Below are 24,518 nucleotides of genomic sequence, written 5' to 3' on the forward strand. Positions count from 1 at the left end.
ATCTTTATTTAAAACAGGTAGTGGTTGACTTGGAATTAAGCAAATTGCAGATCTGAATCTCTTGATCAAGTAGCAATAGGGGTCACCATGAAAACTATCATGGAATATATGGATGGACCTGATAAAGAAAGGAAAAAAGGTGTGGAAAAATCCTTGCACTTCATATGATTTAAACAGGGAATTTTCCCCTTTACACCATAGCTAAGAGAGGATAAGCAACTCTTGGCACACAAACCTGCATGAAGAACATTGTCTGGAATAGTTTACATTAGCTTGTTCCTGTCAAAATACTGGAATGCTCACTTCAACTACGGAAGAGGAGGGGGGGGGGAAGTGGAAACAGTTCCAGAAGCAGAGAGAGATCACGCAGAAATAACATTCAGGTAAATCATTCCTTAATCTAAATATTCTGACAGGAATGACGTGTGTGTGTGTGTGTGTGTGTGTGTGCGCAGATGCCCTGCAAACTCACTAACTGGACACTACAGATGTATGTGAGATACTGGCCTACAAACTTTTGGCCTATTAATAGGTTGGCCCTTTTAAAATTTTATCCACCTTCAGAAGACAATAATGCTTATTTCCAGATAGTAGAAAGCCTTTCCAGCTACTTAATTTTTCTAGTTAGTTGGCATCTCTCTTTATTAAGAAGAGAAGTATTCTGTTTCTCTAAAGCTGGAATGTAACTGGGAAGCCAGAAACATTGTTCATTGAAATCACAGTATGTACTGTCAAGTTTACTAATTAAACAATAAGATACCTGTATTAATTAAATCTCTTAGTGTTTGACATAAAAGGTTTTTCAGTCTCCAAATCATGTGATTCTTTTTCATTTACCTCCCAGCTTGCAATAATCAAAGTAACCTGAAAGTGTAAATATTTTGTACAATATACTTTAAAATATACAGTTGTCTATGAACTGGCAATTTAAGACTATCTCAAGATTAGAAGGCCAACAAATCCTGGAAAGATTGGTTAAAGGGCTGTTTTTAAAAAAAATGTATTTGACTCTATAAAGTCACATATGGAACTTTCCTTTCTAAGGCCAGGGCGCAGTCATCAGCTATTGGAGTCTTCTGGAATATCAAAGAAATCTCTCATGGATTTTACTGAGAGTCAATTGGCAGGATCCATCAAATTGGATCCACAGCAATGAATGGAGGCTGTCAGCACGTGCTGGTCTCTACTGTGAACTTCATACTTCCCAAATAAGTCCCCTCTATTGGGAAAGAGGTATATGCCAAAAGGTACATTAAGAACTGCATTTTTTAAAAAAGTGTATATTGCAAGTTTCTTCTATACAGTATTACAGAATACTTTAGGTAGTTCTACCATATCTGGTCACAGAAGGCCAGCAGAAGACAAGGGAGCTAAATACTAACACTGATGCAATGAGCAGGAGATTACAAGAATTCAAAGAAGCAATGAATGGCAGGCAAGCCTGGAGAAATGATAATTTGTTAAAAACAGCCAAATGACAATATACTCAATTAAAACATTTGTTATGTTTCTTAACATAACATGTTAGCACTTTTGGAAACTCCAGAAGTTTTATCTGCGCTAGAGAAGGCTTTTACTGCGGTTAAACCAACAAATCAATATTATCATCAGTTTGAGACTGATTACTGTTTGTAGAAAGTACAATTCAGAATTATTAAGAATGAAATTGGATAATATTAAAAATGGTTTTAAGTTCTAAGAAATGTGAAATATGTAACTTATGATTTTAAAATGTCATTAGTCCAACGAAAACAGAGATTCCAGTGTAGTGGTTAAGATGCTGGCCCTAAAACCAGGAGGCGGTGAGTTCTAGTCCCACCTTAGGCATGAAAGCCGGCTGGATGACTTTGGACTAGTCTCTCTCTCTCAGCCCAATTCACCTCACAGGGTTGTTGAGGTAGGGAAAATAGGAGGAGGAAGAATGAGTATTAGGCATATTTGCTGCCTTGAGATAGATAGATAGATAGATAGATAGATAGATAGATAGATAGATAGATAGATAGATATAAAATAATAATAAAGGCAGGATTAAAATAATATCTTTTGCATATATTGGATTCTTCAGTAGACGGTTAAAAAATTTTTGGCTGTCAACATTTCTAAGCTGGAGATACAATCAATTTGAAGGGACACTAATACTCTGCTGCTTTGGGCAGGTCATTTGTTGTTTCTAACTGAATGGAGAGTCATACTGTAGCAGGCCAGATTCTTGGAAGGAAGTAAAAGTTCCAAGATGTAAATGTGACATTAAATGATATTCCAGAAGTTTTGAACTTATTTATGACATCTGGGTGGTAGTGAAAAAAGTGATGTTGTGTTCTTGAAAAGATGAGTGTGTACCAGATTTTAAAGTCTGGTTAATCATAAATGCTAGCTCTCAGCCTTTGTATCAGTAGGGAGGCAAGTAAGCCAATATAGTTCCATATGGTCAAAGTGTAATTTACTATTTAAAAATTGAACAGTATGCTAAACTGCTATTATTTTGAGATTGTAGAAAAGTAGTTTTTCTTCTTTTTTTCTTCTTTCCTTCCTGTTTTCTTTTTCTTTTTTAATTTTTGTTATATAGTTTTTGTGATAACACTTTAAATTAAACAAAACTTAGGAGTTTTGTTTGCAAATGTTACCATCTGTATTACCTTCATTAATACTTCTATCAGTTTAAGCATTTAATTTAAAAAATAGGGAAAGTATCTGTGTTGCAAAAATCTAGATGTTTACTAGACAGGAGAAAAGAATGAGTGTTTACTATATCTCTTTGCTGCCTTCTAGCTGGTCTAGATTTTTGCAGCCTAGATAGGATAGCACTACTTTAGGGAGCCTCTCCCAACCTGAATGCAATTTAAATCTGTGGACTTCAACTCCCAGAATTTGAAACAATGGCCTTACTTACTGAGGAATTCTGGGATTTGAAGTCCACATATCTGGAGGGAGCCAAGGCTAAAGAAAGCTGCTTTAGAGAGTAGAGAAAGTTGTACACAAAAGCTCCAGATAATAACATTGCAAACAACAACAAATGCAGATTTTCTAGGGCTTAGAAAAAACTGGAATGACATAATATATAAATATCCAACTGAATGTGAAAAAACATGAATACCTGTAAACCTAACAAAATCCAAATTTAAACAAATCCACACATTCCAATATAGAGTACTTATGATCCTGGAAGCGATCCTTTATAAATCTGAAGCTTAGGAGAAAGTTTGTTTTTCCATGTGTAAATATCTCATATTAAAGGGCTCTTTATATTTAATGGCTTTTTTGATCAGCTATTCCAAGGGAAACAACTCTTCATAATGATCTCATTAATAACCCATTTTCTAAATTACTACTCCCAATCATTGCTCAGTATTAGAAAAGGAATCTTGCAACAGAGTCCTGACCAGCTGATGAGGTGAACCTGAAACTAAGACAGAAGCATACCGGGGCAGAAAACGTGAAGGCATGGAAGGACATGGGTACAGGAAACCTGATCGTAGGAGAAGTGTAATTTTCAGCAAGAGAATCCAGCCAGCTACAGCTGACTCAGTACTAAGTGGGTTTTATTTTATTTTATGTACAAGGAAGGAACTTTAATGACCCATTAGGAATCACCGTGACTAATACCAAATACACATTTTTGGGAAAGCAAGTGTCACCGTATGTTACAAAATTTAACCTCTGTAGCTCTCAGGATATAAAATCTTTGAGATGGTTTAACCTAATGCCTCATAACCCTTCTAATCACGCTTTCAAGTTCTAATTCTAAAGCAGGTAATGAGATAAGGAGCGTTTTAGACAGAAAAAAAACATAATCTCAGTGGGATTAAAATAATTTTACGGATGGTAGTTCTCAGCACCCGGTGACAAAAACCTAAGAACTCAGGCTCAGATTAATTTCAGTTTTGTGCCAGTGCCTCTGGTTTCAGCAAGACTACATAATGTCTATCCCATCTGAAACGAAGTTTTCAGTTGTTTTTAAAAGTCAGGTTTGGAATGTATTTGCTGGAATTAATTCCTTAATGAGACATCTAATCCTAGTGCTTAGTTTGGGACAATTCGTGCAGAACAAGTCCGAGCTTGATTGCGCGAGGAATTAGAAAGGAAAGGAAAAAGGAACAAGGAACATTATGAGATTCAGAGATGTAGCGCAGGCCAGCCTCAACCTATACAGGGGGTTGCTTGGAAACAGAGCATGTGGGGAGAATTTCTCCTACACTGTAAGGGTAATCATCGCCCCTTGCCCAAAGTTTAGGAATAGAGAGGGTGCATCCTCACCATTTTAGGCGCAGCAGTTTTGAAGAGAATCAGACAAAAATAAGCAGGTTTAGGCACTGTAACTATATGGCCGCAATCAAATCTGAGTTAACATCCCCTAAATCAGGCTTTGTCTTAAGCAAGTGAGTTTAATAGGGTGAAAAGAATTGAGATTTGGGGATTAGATTAACCTTTTCCTCTGATGCCAGTGGTCCAACAAACCCTCTGCCTGAGTCTGTGGCAAGGGAGGGGAGCTGGGTGGGGTGAGGGCATTCTGCCAATATCAAATGCTTCATTGAGTCCGTATAGTTGGTAATACCATATGTTGCTTAAAAGGATTTACTTTACAATGTACCATTAATACTAGGACTTGCAGCAAGAAGTTCTGAACTGGGCAAAGCTCTTTCCAACCCAGAGCACTATAGCAACAGTACAAAAAGAGAGGCAGGAGTGAAATTTTTAAACTTTTTTTCTTTTCACATTTTTGAGCTTGGAAGGGCTTAAGGAACAAAATTGGAAAGGCTTATGACACCCATGATATCCTTTAAAACCCCCAATCGCTCTAAATTGGGAGATTTTAATTTTTTAAATATGAATATTTTAAGGAACAAAATAGATATCTAAAGCCTCTGGAAACCATGTTCATCTATAAAACTCTGCAATGACTGCCTGCCATCCATCCATCCATCCATCCATCCATCCATCCATCCATCCATCCATCCATCTTTCTTCCTTCAGCTCCTCTTCTTCCACTTACTCTTCTGTTGGTTAAAAGGAAAAGAAAAAGATTAATGGGGAAAGGAGCTATAACACTAAAAAAGAATCCAGTGTTATTGAGTCTTCTGTAGCTGAAGAAAAAATGGCAGCTTATTTTTTTGTTGAGAAAGATTTTATGAATCCAAACCCTACTCACAAAAATGCTAAAAAAAAAGATACACCCACACACACATACACACATACATACAGTGTGTGTCTGTGTGTGTATAAACACAAATAAGATAAATGTTCAAAATGAAACATACAGAAAAAAAAATAGATCTACCTGCTTTTAAAAATGGCTTCAAAATGTACTGCAAAGCTGGATGTAGCTTTCCAGCTGAGAAAAGGTGTGTAACTCTGCAGGGAAATCTGCAGCAGGAATCGAGACAGTGGGCATGGAGGTCTTTTAACATTTTGCTAGAGAAAGTTGCTCAATCTGCATTCTTCATCTTCAGGTCCAACCCCCAGTTTTTTAGAACATTTCTTTTATTGGGAAACAAAGATTTTCAGCGTGAATAAAGTACTAGACTATTAAACAATCTGAGCTTGTTTGAATATCAATAAATGGAACATACTAAGTGACATGGAAATGTATGCAACATATTAAAGGATTTAAAGCTGCTTTATTGGCTTGGTTTTCTGAAAATTAACTGTTTTCAGAAATACTTTGTTTTGTGCATACAACTTGAAGCAGTTTTCCTGTTTCATTCTAATTACGTATAAATACTTACATAAGCCCTGGAAGGCAACTTTTTTGGATAGCCTTCATTTACAAAAGGAAATATTAAACTCCTGAGTCCTCATTTCCTTTGGAAACCTACACCAGGGTTCATCATTCTGAACAAATGGGCCATTTCAAAATGGCATATAATTCCAGGAACAGCTCGCTCATCACTGCCACTTGAAAAGCAGTAGACAAAGTCCACCCTCCCTGTCTCTGGAGTCTATAAAGCCGCCCTGTGCGTTAATATAGTTAATCAGATGTTACATCTTAAGACAAAAGCTGCACAAAATAACTGTCCATAGAGTGCTACAACGTTCTCGCCAGTTTGAGCAACAGGAGGTCATGGGGGAGTTTTGCCATGTGCTTCATGCTCCTATACCACTGCTTGTAGTAGTGAGAACTTATCACACCAGAGGTGATACATCCTCATTCCTATGCAACATATATTTCATGGAGGTACGCCCTGAATATGCAATCCAGTCTAAGCCATCTCATACCCATGAAAATAAAACAATATTATTTTATTCCACTCTGGCTTAAACTTAGGCCATTTAAAAATATATTTTCCAATGTTGACTTATTTCCTTTTTATTTCTATAAAGCTATTGAATGTAAAGTAAAAACCATTAACATGGACATATATTAACTGAGTTTAGTTTCAAATATTTACTTTTCTAACCTTGGCTGTCTCATTTCTCCACAGTATCCTAGAAAGTTTTTAAGCTCACGTTTAAAAAAAGTATACATTTTGTCTGCAATTCCCTGAATATACATATTTTGGTATGCATTTTTCCTAATACAAATATTTTTTAAAAGCAATTCCCAAGTTTAAAGGATTGTGTATACCATTTACACCAATACACTTTTAATGCAGTCTTAATGTACCAATTTTTTGCAGTTTGTCAAACTATTGCAAAATCAGAAATGTGTGGATTTCAGCAGATAACTGCATTCTGATTCCTTTAGGAAATGTAAATAAGGGAAGTTTGCCTCTAGTATGAATGAAACAAATTTCTCTCTGTTCCATATATTACAGCTATAACTATCTAGAATATCTAGAATGTCTCACTATCGCATTGGGAAAAGTCGTTTGGAGATATTTGGTAGTGTTTCAAAAATCAACAAAACCTCTAAAAAGGTATACTCTGAGACAGCATGTGAATTGTGCCATTTCTAAACTCTGTTAAAATTCTCTCTAGCCTTCTGTAACACCTAAAAGTACTATGTATTTTATTGTACATATGCAATTATTATTATTATTAGATTTTTATTCCACCTTTTTTGTATATAACTCAAGGCAGCGAACATACCTAATTCTCCTTCCTCCTCCTATTTTCCCCACAACAACAACCCTGTGAGGTGGGTTGGGCTGAGAGGGAGGGACTGGCCCAAAGTCCCCAACCGGCTTTCATGCCAAAGGGAGGCCTAGAACTCACCATCTCCTGCTTTCTAGCCCAGCACCTTCACCATCACACCAAACTGGCTTTCAATGCTTAGACAGTCAGTTAGGAATTGCACAAAAATTTTGGTTATCATTATGGTCAAGAACTGAGTCCTTGTCCCTGCCAAATTGAGAAGTGCAATGTGTTTCTCATTAAGTTGTATAGTAAAAAGAAAATGAGCAACAAAGCACAAATAGTGGAGAAATTTAGACACAGTTCATGATGTTAACAAAATTTGATGGGTGGATTTGCTGGATGGATGGTTTTGAGGAATTTAATCACTAATCTTAGTGAGAATTTAGAAAGTAAACACATGGGTGAACTAAGGTTGACTTAATCTGGATGTGGGCAATGGAACCTAAACAGTTAACTATCATTGGGTTAAGCAATTTTATACACAGTGCATAAAAGTGTAATAAATTGTAAGCCATATTAATTAAAGGCAGGAGATAAGAAAAGGAAAGGAAACATTTCTAAACTTAGTTCATACTAATGCCAGCACTGTAATCTCTATACCCTTCTAATATGTTATCCTTGCTTCTGCCATTTCTATATACTACTTCACACATTGCCTTTTCTTTAAACTTCTCAACTCTCAGTACTTGATTACCTTATCAACTCTATCTGACCACAACTTTCTTGGCCAACCCCGTTTTCTCAACACATTCACTCTTCCTTCACATAACGGTAGAGAATGAGGGCATTGAGATCCAAAGATGTCAGATGATCTTTGCCAAGGGTGCTTTATGGGAAGGCCCTCCAGGAGAGAAGTGATGGGAAAGCCATCCTTCTACTATATCCAACATTCATTGGATTGAACATTCTATAAAATTGGGCCAGCTATAAAATTGCTTGGTTCAACTTTTGATATGTGTACTTGCTCCCTCGTACTAACTTATAATGACACCCTTGAGCTTAGATATCTCATAGAAATTTAACTATCACATTATTCCCTTTTGATATAAGAACATTGACAAAGCATAGAAAAAGAATAAAAAATAGTAAGTATAATAAATTAAATACAGGATGAAAGGAAATCTAACCAAATTTGTTTACAGCTACATAAGTCTCTATATCTATATCACAACCCTAACTCTATGGTCTACCTCTCCATACCTTTCCAGTCCTTAGATAAAATCCTCACATCTACCACATTCATTACTTTCATTGTGAGAATCACATAAACTCCATCCAATGACTTTCCAATGAGTCAACGGGCTAGCTGGTTTGTCAGCTGAAGAGAAATTAATCTCTATTTATTCAGGAAACTTGTATTGTCTCCTTCGTGCAAAGATTGCTGAGCAAAGTTTCTTTCCTTTATTGTGAAAATTGCTACTGTATTGGAAAATCAGAAACAATGGCAGTGATTATCAGCCTTCTGGATCGCACCAATCCATTTTTGCTGCTATTTTCCCGTACTATTTCAGAATCAGAAATAGTACGGGAAAATAGCAGCAAAAATGGATTGGTGCAATCCAGAAGGCTGATAATCACTGCCATTGTTTCTGATTTTCCAATACAGTAGCAATGATACAAATATAATACATACAAATACTGTACATCTCTCAACTTGCCCACAACCGGTTTTACAGAAAATGGGGTTCAGCAGAATGTTGTAACAAAATACAACCAAGTGCTTCATCCCAGAAATGATTGGAGTACAAGGAAGTTCTTTGTAATAGCTTGAGTGGTGTGGAGGAGGTGAAGAAGAAAGCATTATTTTTATCCAAAATAATAGAAATAAAGACAGTATGACTGAGTCAAGGAAGTTGGACCTGTACCAGCTTAACATGGAACTGATAAGGTAAGTTTGAACCGCCGACCAATCTCAAAGAACTGTTATAATGTGGATAAGATATGAAGCCTGTTGTTCCCCATCCAGACCCTTTCGCGGTGCCTGGAGGCTGTGAGGGTCTGGATGGGGAACCATAGGCTTCGGCTGAACCCTGGTAAGACGGAGTGGCTGTGGGTTAATGGTTCCTCTGTATTCGGGATTTTGTCATCTTTGGTGCTGGATGGGGTGGCACTGCCCCAGACAGACCCAGTGTGTAATCTGGGGGTCCTCCTAGACTCATGGGTCCTGCTTGAAAAGCAGGTGGCAGCTGTGGCAAGGAGGGCCTTTGCACAACTTTGGATTGTGCATCAGTTATGCCCTTTCCTGGATTAGGATGCCCTTCGAACAGTCACTCACACCCTTGTTATCTCCCAGATAGACTACTGCAATGCGCTGTACATGGGGCTACCCTTGAAGAGTATCTGGAAGCTACAGCTGGTCCAGAATGCAGCCGCGCAGGCTATTGCTGGAGTCCCAAGGAGAGCCCATGTAATGCCTCTGCTCTGCGAGCTGCATTGGGTGCCAGTTTGCTTCCGGGTCCAATTCAAGGTGTTGGTTATCACCTTTAAAGCCCTACATGGCATGGGACCAGGTTATCTAAGGGACCGCCTCTCCCCTATGACCTCAACCCATCCCACCTGATCACACAGAGAGGGCATGCTTCGGACCCCCTCGGTGAAAGAACTTCGACTGGTGGGGTCCAGAAGGCAGGCCTTCTTTGCAGTAGCCCCCGCTCTTTGGAACATTCTGCCCCTGGAGGTGCGATCGGCCCCCACGCTCCTGGCCTTCTGTAAGACTTTGAAGACCTGGTTCTGCCACCTGGCCTGGGGTAGGGTGGGAATACCTCACGCATGGGGATGGCTAGCCCCATAGAGGCCTTCTGCCTTCAGCTTCAGATTTTTCATCCTCTTGGACTCTCCTTCTCCTTTTTAGTAATGTTTTAATTAAGGTTTTATGGATTTATATATTGTATGTTTTAATGTTTGTTGTGAATCGCCCAGAGTTCCCCCATTGGGGGGAGATGGGTGGTTGAAAAATTAATTAATTAATTAATTAATCAATCAATTAAATAAATAAATAAATGAATGAATCTGTGTTCCCTTGGCCTTCTATCTGAACAGCGGAATATATATAACTTTAAAAGAAAGAAAAGGATATATTTCTTCGTGATGTAGATTTATATATAAAACTCATTCCCGCAGGTTGGTACTTAGAGTATATATAAATGTTTGATTTCAACCAGCATGGACATTCTTATCTAACTGGTAAAAAGTCCATTGTGATAAGGCAGAACATGATAGAGAAACAGACAGAGAAACCTCTGGAAATAGCGTAAGGTTCATTTCATAGGGAGTGCTATGCATGGAAGGCCATTGCCTTGATATGGGGTTCCTTTCACTGATGCTTGGGTTCCTTGAGTCAGAGAAAGGCAACAAATATTGCCATTGTAAGGTTGTCCCCAAATATAGCTCTTTTCTTTTGCTCATGGGCTGAAATGGGAAGAAAGCATTTCCTTGGGGAAAGCCCCAGCATATGGTCTCTCTATGTTGCTGGCTATCCCATTCCTTGCAAGTGAGTTCAGTATCTTCACGCAACAGACTTGTCTACTGTAATCTGCTTACACTGAGCAAAGGAAACCTTAATGGGAACAAAACCAGTTAAAATCTAGTCTCATTTTATCTTTATAGATCTCCCATTACATCTGTTTGGATGTCATAGAATGAATTTTTAACTTTTTAATTGAAGCTTTTAACTGTTTTTTTTTATTGGTTTTAATGGTGGAAGATTGTGATTGTTAGTTGTGTTTTAACTGCGTATGCCACACAGAGTCACATGCAAATGAGATGGGCAGCCATATAAATTCAACCAACCAACCAACCTAGGAATTAACATATGCAGTCACTCATAATAAGTACTTTGCAAATTAATCATTAGATTTATATCTAATCTTTTCTCCAAGAGTGGAAGGATATGCATATACTGTAGCTCTCCTTTCTCCAATTTTCCCCACTACAACGACCCTGTGAAATGCATTGGTTTGAGAGAGGAAAGTTGGCTCAAGGTTCCTAAGTAGGTTTCTGTGGCTGAGGATGGATTTGAACTTGGGTCTCCCCGATTCTACTCCTTCCACGCCCACCATATATCTGCCTGCACATGATAGATATGAAAACCTAGGAATTAACTTGCACATACACACACTATGATGGCTGTTCTGAAAGATCTATCTGTTGCTATCTGCTTACTGAACTCAATGTAAGATGTTGGCGTTACCCTTTACAACCCTGAATGGATTGATGCCACCTCTCTACTTATAAGCTTGCATGGGCATTAATGTATTTAGGAGAGACTCTTTGGAAGGTGCCCCAGTGGTCAGAGGCCCGTTTGTCAAATAGAAGAGTGATTTTTCCTGCAACACTCCCAGGCTTCAGGACACATTCCCTCCATTACATTTGGGCTGGGCACTAGAAGGGCAGCCAAGATGTTCTTCTTGCATTTTTGTGCATTTTTTATTTTATTTTATTAGCTCCCCTGAGTGCTCAGAAATATGAGCTATATGTCAGTGTTTTGCAAGTTAAAGTAGATACAGTATGTGGAATACCTAGGCCTGAGCAGATTAGGCAGGAATATTTGGCAGTTGTAAAGTTATGATCACCAATAGTAAAAATGTGTCTTCTACTTCCCTTAGTATCTCTGAGTGTAATAATATGCTTCAGAAGTACAGCATGGTTAAAATTAATATTCCTAAATATCACTTCAGTATACTCAGTTCAGTTGCCACCACCTTTGAACAAAATTGCTAGAGTCTGTCTTGGTAAAGGTTTACCTTCCTGATAAACCCAAGCGTTCAACTGTTGTGTGGCTGGTTATCCTGAAGATTCATAAACACTGGAAGCACAATTTCTTAGCATCAAGGCATCCTGCTAGCCAGTTTGAGATTAAACGGGGAAAAGTAGGGAATTGGGTGTACTTCATAGTTCAGATATATGCAAGGTGTGTGGATCAACCCTTGAAATCTCTAGGAAGGGTTGGGAATGACTCCAGACTGAATTCCTGGAGGAACCATGGCTTTATTGCAGGGCTGTCTGCAGGATGTGGTTAAAAAAACAGGACGATGTGATCAAAGTTCTACCTGTCTTTTATGTGTGTTTTGCCCCCTGAATCCCCAGCTGCCTGAGTTTATTTTCACAATAATCCAATTCTGATAAAGGAAAAAGTAAACCATACTCTTGCAAATTTATACAGCTAATATTTATCAAAAATATTAATTATATTACAATCCTTGATCCAGGATTATTGGTTGTTTTTTATCTTACCCTATAAGGTCTTGCAGTGCCGGGCTGTCTAACCACATAATTTTGCAAAGTGGCTTTTAAGTCTGAATATGTATAATTATCACTTGACTGGACCCGTAAAAACATAAAGTGGGCCTGACGTCCAAGCCCTGCTCAGTACAAGAATCCCAGTGAAATCATCCGGGAGAGACGCTGCCCGGCCCTCGGTTGGAATGTCCTGTGAAAGAAGAGCGCTCGCTGCCTTCCTTGATCACCAGTTTGACTGCCAAACTGCGTGTGCCATAAAAAGGTTTTGCTAACATTCATCTGGAATCTCCCTTCCTGTAATTTAAGGCTGTTGTCAACCCAGAACCCTGAAATTAGGGCCTCCTATCTAGCATCCCTTTAGATACTTGTGATAATGTTTTTACTCTAATAATAACTTTTGATCTTTTTATAACGCCTGTTTTTATTCACTTGTTATTTTATTTTAATTGTTGTACGCTGCCCAGAGTTGCTTTGTGAGATGGGCGGCTATGTGAATGTGATCTGTAAATAAATAAATAAAAATAAATAAATAAATAAATAAATACCTGAAATATGCTACCATAGCAGTCTTTTCTTGGGCTAAATATACCAGTTGTCCCAGGGGCTTTAGTTTCTAGCTTTCTGATCACTCTTATTGCCTTTTTTTCCTGCACCTGTTCCAGTTTCTTTGAATTCTCTGAAAGTGCAGCACAGAATGAGAACTGAGCACAGTGCTTGAGATGGAGAGTCGCCAATGCAGCATACTGTATAGCAGAACTATTCTTTTCTGTGATTTGAAAATTAATTTTCTATTAATGGAGCCTAAAACTACCTTTCCCTACAGCTGATGAAGTAAGCAACAGCTCACCAAAACGTATGCCTTTTAATAAAATTTGTTATGATAGTTTTGCTATCCTCCACTTGCGCATTTGATTTTTAAGTGAAAAACTTTCCATTTGTCTCTATTAGATCTTATATCCAGCTTTACCTCAGATCTATCAAAATATTTTAAATTTTCCAGAATATTGGCTGTCCCACAAAAGTGGCATATCATCTGAAAATTTTCAGATTCCTCCACCTCTTTTTCTAAATCTTTACAAAGTATTTTGAATAGATTTGGGGGCCAAATTCTATGGCACTTCACTTGAATCTTAGGGACTAGGTATGATTACAAAGGATCTACATCTTGTATTTCATTCCCTTCTGAACCCAAAGATCACCTGCTTTATTTTCTTTTTCTCATATCGCTGCTGACTCAGTACATGCAGTTGACAAAGTCAGTTCTTATCTACAAAACCATATTCTATAATTAAGTCCAGTTTTAAGCTGCCACAGGATTGGTTTTGTTCATAAAACGATCACTCTGATTATTTTAGTTCAAAGTCTGGAAACGTGATGATGACAAAAAAGAAATGGGGTGTCCTTCAAGGCACTTTCTTAAGCGGAAGATGCAATGAAAGGGTCCAAGCGCTTAAAGCAAAGAGCTTCCATTCTCCTCTTTTTTCCTTGATCTCATTCATTTGAAAGCTTATGAAAGTACCTGTCCTAATGTAACCTGGGTGCTAATCTAGCCTATTGCTAGTGTTTTGTGACTTCTCAAAGAGAACTGTGCTTGCAGTGATTGGAAAGACCATTCTAGAGCGCTGAATGGAGCTATGTGAGATTATGCACATGCGTTCTGAAACCTTTTCTCCAGAATGAGCGCTTCGGAGGAACCTGCTTCGCTCTTAAACTGCAGGGTGCTACTGCTACAGCTCCCTGTATTTCTATTTGGACTTTTTAGCTGCTATTACCAACTGCATTAACATTAATCCATCTTAATATGCATTTGTGAACATATGCAAATATAAATAGTGTGCATTATGAACCATGGCACTGAGCATGTTTACATTTGAATCCCTGAGCGTTAAGACTGAAAACGGGCAGTTGTAGGTAGCAGGTCAAGAGACTGAATGTGTTTCTCCTTCTTTAGGGAGGGAATTATAAATATTACTATTAGTAGTAACAGTAATAAATACACTGGAAATTAGCTTCTCTTCCCCTGCAGAATTCTATCATGCTCCAAGCCTACAGATCTCAGGGCATGGATAAAACCACATTGGTTCCTAGAAATCATGCTCCATTTATTCATGAGATCCTCAGCTGTTGCAGGACTATCCGCCACTGCTTGGTAGCTTACCCTCTATGCTGAAGATAGTCAGATGAGGCCTACAGTGGAAAGCCCCCAGAGCGTTTCCTGCGCAGTTCATCCAGAGGCCCTGGAAGACCCAAGTTGCTGTTATCACCGATGACGCCCGGCTGGTGACTTTCCATTCGTTTGAGGCCGTGGCTGCGATAATTGCTCCTATCCCACAGAAACAGAAGAGGAATGCAACAATTTGTATCCCTGACATGTTCCAAGGATGCCAGTCAACTTCCAGTGGTTTATTCTGTTGCAATGGAAAGCAGCAAGCTCTTGTGCCTGTCTAGTATAACATTACCACATTACATGAGAACAAGTGTTCAATGAGTGGCAATGCCAGTGTAAATGCAGTCATTCTTCAAGTCTGACTGACATGAGCCAAGTACCTCTGTGAGACAATGAGTACAAAATGCTGGAAACTTTCAGTTGTAGCCCCAGATTTAAAATATAGCATCATTAATTTGTAATTCTGGAATGTTATTCTTTAATATTTTTCTGTTTTTGGCATTCTAGCATTCAGTTAATGCTTAATTTTAGTTAATCTGAAACACAACAAATTTCTAACTAAAAAAAAAAAAAAGAAATAGGTGCAGAGTCCAAGCTGCACTTTGGCATTTGGCATTCATCTGAGCAAAATATGTTTAAATAGATTTTAATAGGAGTCTAGGTAAGCTTATCTAAGAGGAGCCCTGCCAGATTGGATTTAAGGGCTGTCAAACCCAGGATACCATTGCCTATGGAAATCCCACAGTGAAGATGCATGAAATAGTCCTCAATGGCACAACCAAACAAGCCTGCTTGAAGGGGTAGGAGGTCAGAGTTGACTGTCCCTAAGCTACCTCCCCAGTCATGGATTCCTATTTGACATTCCTTATTAGAGCACCGCCTTGGGCTCAAGTCTCTAGTCCTGGGGAAAGAACACTTCCAGTATGAAAAGGGGTGGGGGGAGCGATAGGGTCACAAGGACAGCACTTGGAGGCAATATGTGTGTAGCAGAGCAAGCTTGGCCATTTTTGACACTACTTTGACCACCTCAAGCAGAGGTGGAGGACCTCTGACTCACAGTCCTAATCCTATCTAGCGAGCACCAGGTACAGCCTAAGAGGCCATTGCCTCCCTGCCCAAAACCCTGCCTCTTCTTCTCCACCATTGCTGACTATCTCCACTTTGCCCTTAAGCACTGCTCCTGATGTCACATGGCCATTGGAGCGTCAGGGTTCAAGGCCGCCCAGGCTAGATCCAGTTCTTTGCTCCAGTTCAAAACACCTGTGTATATTTGTGGTATAAGGCCATTAACACCAGAGATTATAATTACCTAAATTAACACTGGATATGTACCTGATCCTGAAAGTCAATGAAAACCAAAACATGTAATTTTAAACGTAAGAATAGGTCCATAACAGCAATTATTATGATGGTTATAAATATTGTAGCAGCTTTGTCCTTTGGGCAAGGCTTTGCATAGGATCCACCATAAATCAGACTGGCCAGTTTCTTTAAAGATGGTTCTATCCTTCAGACAGTTCAGGCCAATTAGGGGGAGGATGTTAAACAAACTGACAATTCTTTTCGGGTAACCTGTTTGCTAGGTGCTTCAGAGATTTCTGAGGAAAAGAAAATGATACAGTCCAATTAAATGAAAAGGACATTTGTTTTTGTCCGTTTCCTCTTTGCATTTTTTTTGAGAGAGATTCATCTTTGCAACCATCCATTTCACGTCCTTACAGATTTTTCAAACTAGCTGGGAAATGGAGTATCTTAAGGACTTCTGCAGGATGTCTACTGCAGTCTCGGTGTTTTAAAAGAAAGATAAGTGCAGATGTATTCAGGACCCACCTGAACAAGACAGGAGTTAACGTAAATAAAACTCCTGTGTGAGCATTCCTGCACTGATGTATGCATGTGCTTGTGTAGTTAAGAATAAATGCAGCTATGGTAATAGGAATGCATGGAGCAGGGCTGTGTGTGAACGTGAAATGTGAACAGAGTTGGAAGCACATGGACGACAGGGCTCTGACCTGGAGATTTTGAGTCAAATTACATTAAGGCAGAGGATTCCTCTGGATATTGGGGTTAAAAACATGCAGCCCCTGAGAGTGCAATCTGACAATTCCAATCTGACAATATAAAGAGTTTCCTAGTCCTCTTCTTTTCTGTAATTCTTTCTGTAGAAAAATGTCCCCAGCTATTTTTTTTTCCTCCTGCAGTGGAAATCTATTATTATAAGAAAAGGTCTTCTGAAGGGAAGGGGATGTGGAAGAAACAAACACAACAAAGGAAAGCTCCAAGGAGATGAAAGTTGGACAGAAGTTTCCTATGCCTGATGCAGATACAATTGGAGCAACACACAAAGGCCACATAAGTTTAGCTCTTCGTGATCACACATTATTCAGCCAAAACATTTAAAAGTCCTGAAGTGGGAGGAGAGAGTTAATCAGTCATTTATTTTAGGGTTAAAAGCTCATATATTAACCTATTTGTATTTTTCTTCTTTAATCAGGGCGCACTGTGAAGTGAAAAAAAGAACTTTATCCTAGTAGATAAAAGGCCTTTGGATTGTGAGGCGGCTGGTGGATCACAGAGGTTAGGTAATGATCCACCATATTACTAACTTGAAGGTGCAATCAAGCCCAGATTAGTACTGCACACACAAAACCCTTTAAATCAATAAACAGAAGCATCACCCAGTGAGCTTCCCTGCCAGAGGATGGACTAGAAACTGGGCCTCCCTCTTCCTGGGACGTTTTGCATTCACTGTTTAAGTTGCCTGGCCTCGTGCTCACAGCAACTGAAGTTGAAAGCAGCTGAGAAAAAACATGTCTAGGTTGAGACACTTTGGCAACAGCTTGCGAGGCATTCAGTCCAGACTGCAGGATACCCCATCTTCCCTTTGGACAGTTCCCCTACTGGGCCCTCCCACCTGGCTATTCCAGGAAAGCAATGGCCGCTTTCCTTCCTATGCAAGAGTCTTCCCGGACACACCTACTATACATACACACTCACACAGACACACACATATACACATATACATATATGTACTGTATATACTGTATATATATACTATATACATGCACACACACACTCATACATACAGGTACTCCTTGGTTATTGATGGTAATTGGAATCTGAATTTCTGTCACTAAGTGATGCAGTTGTAAAGCACAAGAGCGGAAATACCATTAGTCATACAAGTTCAAGATAGAACTACCATCAGCCACCTCCTCTACATGGATGACATCAAGCTATATGCTAAGAGTGAATGAGACACTGACTCGCTGATCCACCTGACATGGATTTACAGTGAGGACATTAGGATGTCATTTGGACTGGAGAAGTGTGGTCAGATGGTCGTAAAGAGAGGGACGGTAGTTAAGACTGATGGGGTGGAACAACCAGTAGGCCACATAGCAGACATAGAGACCAGCTTTAAATACCTTTGTGTCCCACAGTCACATGGGAACCACAATGTGGAGGCAAGGAAGACAGCAACATCTAAGTACCACCAAAGGATAAGACAGGTCCTGAAGAGCCAGCTCAATTGGAAGAATAAGATCCATGCCATCAACAGGTACGCCCTGCCAGTCATCAGATACCTGCCAGTATAATGAGCTGGCCAAAGGAGGAGATGGAGGCTGCTGATGCAAAGGCCTGGAAGCTCCTCACAATGTACGGAGGTTTCCACCCCAAGTCCAACACTCAGAGACTGTACACCAGTCAGAAAGAGGGAGGGTGGGGTCTGGTGAGTGTCAAAGCCACTGTCCTGGACGAAACCCAGAGCATCTAGGAGTACATCAGTAAGATGCACCCAAAGATGAGCTGCTGAGAGAATGCCTGAGGCAGCAGCAGACATGGGAGGAAGTTCAAGTGGAGGAAATACCATGGCAAGACAAGCCCCTGCATGGAATGTACCATCGATAGATAGCTAAGGTGGCTGACATTGGGAAATCCTACTGGGGGCTGGAAAGGGCTGGACTGAAAGGCAGCACTGAGGCACTCATCATAACAGCACAAGAACAGGCACTAAGCACCAGATCTATAGAAGCAGGGGTCTACCACTCTAGACAGGACCCAAGGTGCAGACTGTGCAGAGAGGCCTCAGAGATAGTTCAATACATAGTGGCAGGGCGTAAGATGCAGGCAGGAATAGCATACACTGAACGGCATAACCAAGTAGCTGGCATTGTGTACAGGAATATCTGCACAGTGTATGGGCTAGACTCTCCGAAGTCCAGATGGGAGATTCCACAGAAGGTTGTGGAGAAGAACAGGGCTAAGATCCTGTGGGACTTCCAGATCCAGACAAACAGGCAGGTACTGGCCAATCAACCAGATATTGTATAGTAGACAAAGATCAGAAGACAACGGTGGTGACAGATGTAGTGGTGCCAAGTGATAGCAACATCAGGAAGAAGGAGTATGAGAAGCTGGAGAAGTACCAGGGCCTGAAGGAGGAACTAGAGAGGATGTGGAAAGTAAAGGCCAAAGTGGTCCCAGTAGGACCACTCGGGGCTGTGACTCCAAAGCTGGGAGAGTGGCTCCAACAGTTCCCAGGAACATCAGAGCTCTCTGTCCAGAAGAGTGCAGTGCTAGGAACAGCTGAGATACTACACAGAACACTCAAAGTCGCAGGCCTCTGGTAGAGGACCTGAGATTGAGGAAGACACGTATCACCTATAGAAGTGGGACAGGATCTTTTTTTCACACACACAGACACACACACACACACAGACACACACGCATACAAGTACTCCTTGGTTAATGACAGTAATTGGGACTGGAATTTCTATTGCTAAGTGATGCAGTTATAAAGTGGAACATTGCATGACTGCATCACTTAGTGATGGAAATCCTAGCATTCCCCATTGCCATTGTTAAGTGAGAATTGCAGGTTGTTAAGTGAATCCCAGGCAGCTTGCAAGCAGGCAGGAAGGTAAGGCATGGCACAAGTGTGGTGCAGCTGGGGGGGGCTGCTGCCAAGTGGAGGAGGCTGCAAGCGACTTACTGGAGTGCCTTGTGACCTTCCCTGCTGTCTTCCCCATTGACTTTGCTTGCGGGAACCTGGCAGGGAAGGTCACAAATGACGATCATGTGACCGCAGGACACTGCAACTGTCATAAGTGAAGCCAGTTGTCAAGTGCCTGAATCTCAATCACATGACCGCAGGGGTGCTGGGACGACGGCCAGAACTTTGAGGACCAATCATAAGTACCACTCATTCGGCACTGTTGTAACTTCAGTTGCTGAATGAGTAGTTGTTAAACAAGGACTACCTGGGTACGTATACACACACACACACACGAATATGTATTCTCTCTCTCTCACTGCAGACATACACACAAAGTTAAATTTCAATTTATACATGCAAAGTGAAAGCATCAAAACGCACATGCCTGTAAGACACAACAAAACAATTCTTTTTATTACTGTCAGAAAACGACAGACACGGGTTCGGTTGTCCAGTAGACAGAAGTTTTTTATTGGGCACGTTTGCAAAGGTGGGTCCCTCCCGCAGCAATGGAGGAACCCCGAAACAAGGTCTGACAGGTTTTTTTATACTGTCCTCCCCCTCCTAAGAGGGCTTGGCTCACAATCTCACCTTTTTTACCGCCCCGGAGCGCCGCTAATTAACCGCAAAACCGCAGACATTCCACTTTCCGAATCCAATCAGCACAATACACATTGCAATACCTACTTGACCCAACAGCCGCCCCCTGCCGTCCCTCTTCACTCTGGTGCGAACGTGCCTCCTGCCTACAGTATTTCCTCCCTCCTGCCATCCCCCCCAAGGCTGCCCCATGGTGCACAGCGCTCTCCCCTAGCAAAGATGGTTCGTTTGAGGCCCTCACTTCTCCCTGCCTTCTCACATTACTATATTGATTTCTGAGTGCTTTTTGACTCATCTTCTCCCTGATTGTTACAACAATGTCATTGTCAGAACCTGCATCAATCAAATGTTGTTTTAAAAAGTTATAGCAGTCAATGGGTATTTGTTTGATCTGATTCTGCCATTTGTATCTGGGGGCGGGGGGGGGGGAATGGTAGTTTATAGTTGTGTTTGGGTTATTGCTATTACCAGTGGTAGTCTGAAGGCTGAGAAGAACTGTTATCAGTGGGAGGAATGTACAAGGCCACCATTCTGTGAGAAAGGATTTTGGCGCCAATGTAGTAAAGGGGGGGAATAAGTAGAGGGAACTTTACACAGGCTTTAGTTTTGGCAATGCTTTGCTTCAAGCTGCATGTACCAACCAATAAAGGAGCATTTATCTGAACCAGGCCTGGTTTCATGAGAATTCTTCTAAATTGGGGTTTGGATTTTGTGGACTTGACAGTCGTTAGTAAAACTGTTGCCTCACATCCTAGCTATTGCTGGTTTGAATCCCAGGAGAAACTTTTTAAAAAAAAAATCTTTCCTTTTTCTTCTCACTGCTTTATTATTTCTTTTCAGTGATTTTCTGAACCACATGAGGTAGAAGGTTTCACACAGTCCTCCAAACAGCCCATACATTTCTTGGGCTTTTTGGAAGCTGATAGTGAAAACTTTCTTCCTCAAGTATCTGGAAAATTGATTAAATGGTAGAACTGCATGAATTAGGGGGGGAAAATAAAGCAAAGGAAGGCGGAGAAAGGTCATCAAGACAAACTTTTTTTTTTAAAGTTCCTGTTGGATTTCAAACCAACATTTGGGTTACAAGACCAGAGTTTTACTAAGTATAATGTTGTAAGAAAAAGTGTGCTTTTGAAGCAGAGCAAAGAAATGTGCATGGAAGTTGCTTTCAGGGTGAAGGGCAGTCATCAGAGGGTGACATTGTCCATTTTAGAAATGGTTGTCAGTCATCTCTGATGATGATCAAGAGGTAAATTCAGGTCTGGTTGTAGTCCAGGACCTTAACAGATTCTGAAGTACATTACAGTAGAACTTTTCTTTAGAAAAACAAAGATCTAACTTGGAAAACAAAAAGTAACTAACAGGATGATTCAGTTTTGCTGAAGATAAGCACGATCATATCTCTTATTTCAGATGGGCTTAAAACTGCTGAATTGTGCCAAAAGGAGATAAATAAGCATGTCATCCCTTTAAATGCTTCCCTCTTGAGCTGAATAAACAGAGAACTTAAATCTTTATTCATCACTGTGAAGACAGAACTTTGATGACAATTTAAGTTTTCATGAAGAATTATTCTGGAATAAGGGATATGATACTGTGTAGGTAGTATGAGGACTAAGACAATACTTTATTTATTGTTTTACAATAATAAAAATAAAAATTATTTTACAAATAAAAATATTTATTTTAGACTAAAAGTATGGCTTGAATAATTGGCAAATCCCTGTGGCTCAATTTAGAATGTTTTCCAAATAATGAAAATGAGCAGGAAAATGTCCCATTGTGATGACTGATTAATAATTGTCAGTCCCAGATTCTTTTTCCTGGTCGTGGCTGTTGACCCTTCATTTCCACCTTGCTTCCTGAAAGCTGCTGTAGCAGTAAAGCGGAAAGATCTTCTCAGTATCCCTAGAAACTGTGATACTGTTGGGCTTTGATATTTGCCTAGGGTGTTTTGGTGGTTATTAGGAGACCTAGAAATTTACCTGCTCCTGGTCCTGTAAGGTGAATCAGCAACATTACAAGAATCAAGAAGGGATCTTTCTTCTCTACTTCAGTTATTGCAGAGGAGGAGGAGGATGAACAATAAAGAAAGATAGGACTGACTCAGCAGCAAGGTGACTGGGAGCAGGGCATCTGCGGGGAGGGGGGGCTCAAAAAGTCAAGATGGCGGCCATCACCATGTGGTCAAAGCCCTCCCCCCTTTCAGTGTACATTGCAACCACATGGTGGTGGCCGCCATCCTGACTTTTTTTTTAATCCCCCCACCTCCTGCAAACACCCATGCTGGGAGAAAGTGGAGGAGAAGTTTGTTCTCCATCTTGAATATTAATCCAGGTCCACAATAATCACTTTCACATTAAAGGCCAGGCATTATGAAGTTTGTACCAGAAGTCAAGGAATTCTTTGGCAGGACAAATGATTTTATGATTTCTCTCAGTGCTTGGATTTGCCCTGGAAAAGCGGTGTAAATGCTTTCTTCTCTAGCTTTTAAAATTGGTAATTATCCTTGCAGCTGAAAAAACAAACAATTGGCCTATGTCATCCTAATTAAAATTTGGAATAGTTGTTGCTACTGATGTATGTATGTGTGCGTGCGTATTCTTTTCCTAACAACTATTTCATTGTTTGTTTAATATGATGCTAGGGCAAATGACATTGTTCCGTGATCTAGCAAATATTTTGGCAGTTACCTTATTAACATAGTTTACTTGGCATGAAGTTTAGAGAGAGTAAGCAAATAATTCTGTCACATATCATATTTATTGTATCATATTGTTATGATTTTTGTGCCAATAAATTAAAGGACAATGTAGTCCCTGGGTTTTTTTTGGACTTACATCCGAACTAGACTGCAGTCACTTGTTTAAAAGAGCCTTGGCTGTACACACAAAAGACCAAGCAAATAAATCAGACCATAAATCAGATGATGCCTTAAACAAGAGCATCATGGCTGCAAATGTTAATGCTGCCTAATAGCAGTTGGAAGTTTCACCTTCTCCAGTGGTTTAGGATTTTAATTTCTTTGTTTTCTTCTGAGAATGAAGAAAAAAATCTTCGGATCACAGATGTTCCCTGATGGTAATACTTTGACTGAAGGAAAAACTGTATCTTTTACATTTAATCTATCTGATCCTTCCGCTAATAAAATTACAGTATGTTTCTTTTTGCTTTTCAATGTGGAAACCATTCGGGTGCACAATCTTGGGACTTTCCAATCTCCATATTGATCTGCTCCTGGCTAAAACTTCAAGGAAGATAAGCGTAACACGCATACACAGGAAGCTATTTTATACCATTTTATACCATTATTAAGCTTACCTATTACACTAAATCATGGTTTCTTTCACTACTTTTTTACAGGAAACTTGAAACTTAAACTTGACATGGCCAAAGACCTGCACAGAACAATACAATATAAAAGTTTTTTTTTTAAATCACAAGATGAAGAGGGTGAAACATACTAAACCAGTTAAACCTGCCCCAATAGGTATTAATAACCAAAATAATAAAAAGTCAAAGCTATAAGAATATATAATAGGCAAAGTAGTCCTGAATGATTCTATCTAAATGGATAGAATCGAGATAAAGCTAGAATCATTATAAAATTGCCTTATATAAAATATACTAGACACTGTGTAGAACATGGAGAAATAGTTCATAAAAAGGTGAATCTAAAAGCCCTGGCTGAAAACAAAAGCATTCATGTAAGAAGCAATGAACTATTCCAAAAAATGTATTACAAAGAAGCTTAGGAGGAAACAGGAAAAAAACCCAGTCTAAGGAAAAAACAGTTATTGGTAACATTTTAGAAGAACAAATATCTTCCTGATCTTTCTGGGACAACCTGGGAAGTCCACTAGCTGTGGGGTGACAGAAGTCCCTCATACATGGCTGTCACATTGACCAGCAAGTAGCCCCTGGCCCATTGCTTCTACCTTCCCGTCTCTACAGGGACACCATCGTTCTGGAGAAGAGATTATTTTGCACCTCCCCTCTAGCACAGCTGAAGGAAGGGCGCCCCACCTTCCAAGGCAAAGGCTCTTCTGTGCCCTGAGTCAACCAATTCTGTGAGGTCAGAGGCAGGTTTTGGAAGGTGCCTTACGTGCTGGTCCACCGACAGTTTAGGAGCTCTGCCTAGATTAGTTTGGTGCTCCACATCCATAAGATGAGTGACACAGCCTGCATTAATATTGGTTACTTTTTGTTCTGATTATATAAAGTTCCGGGTTTCTCAGAATTACTGCAACCACAGTGTAATGATTAAATGATTTGAGGAAAAAACTTATCCATAACCTTATAACAGTGTTATAAATATTCTAAATATAATATTCTATAAATATTGTATTATAAATATGATTTATACATATTCTAAAATAAATAAGTAACATATTTATGATGCCCATAGGAAATGCCTCAATTGTCCTGGTTCCCAGCTTC

At 39.8% G+C, this 24,518-nt stretch overlaps 1 protein-coding gene across 1 annotated transcript in view; it reads right to left on the bottom strand.

The window, feature by feature from the left end:
- Window positions 1-14,863, bottom strand: part of CLDN10 (claudin 10) — a 57,139-nt gene extending 42,276 nt beyond the window's left edge. Inside the window, exon 1 of the mRNA XM_025171847.2 lies at window positions 14,471-14,863. Within this exon, the coding sequence (XP_025027615.1) occupies window positions 14,471-14,684 (214 nt within the window). The 5' untranslated portion in view covers window positions 14,685-14,863. The remainder of the gene's footprint in view (window positions 1-14,470) is intronic.
- Between the last annotated feature and the right edge of the window lie 9,655 nt (window positions 14,864-24,518).

This window comes from Python bivittatus, unplaced genomic scaffold (assembly GCF_059951505.1).
Source record: "Python bivittatus isolate LINGU-HERP-01145 unplaced genomic scaffold, Pbiv_v1 ctg000060_np1212, whole genome shotgun sequence".
NCBI classification, from domain to species: domain Eukaryota; kingdom Metazoa; phylum Chordata; class Lepidosauria; order Squamata; family Pythonidae; genus Python; species Python bivittatus.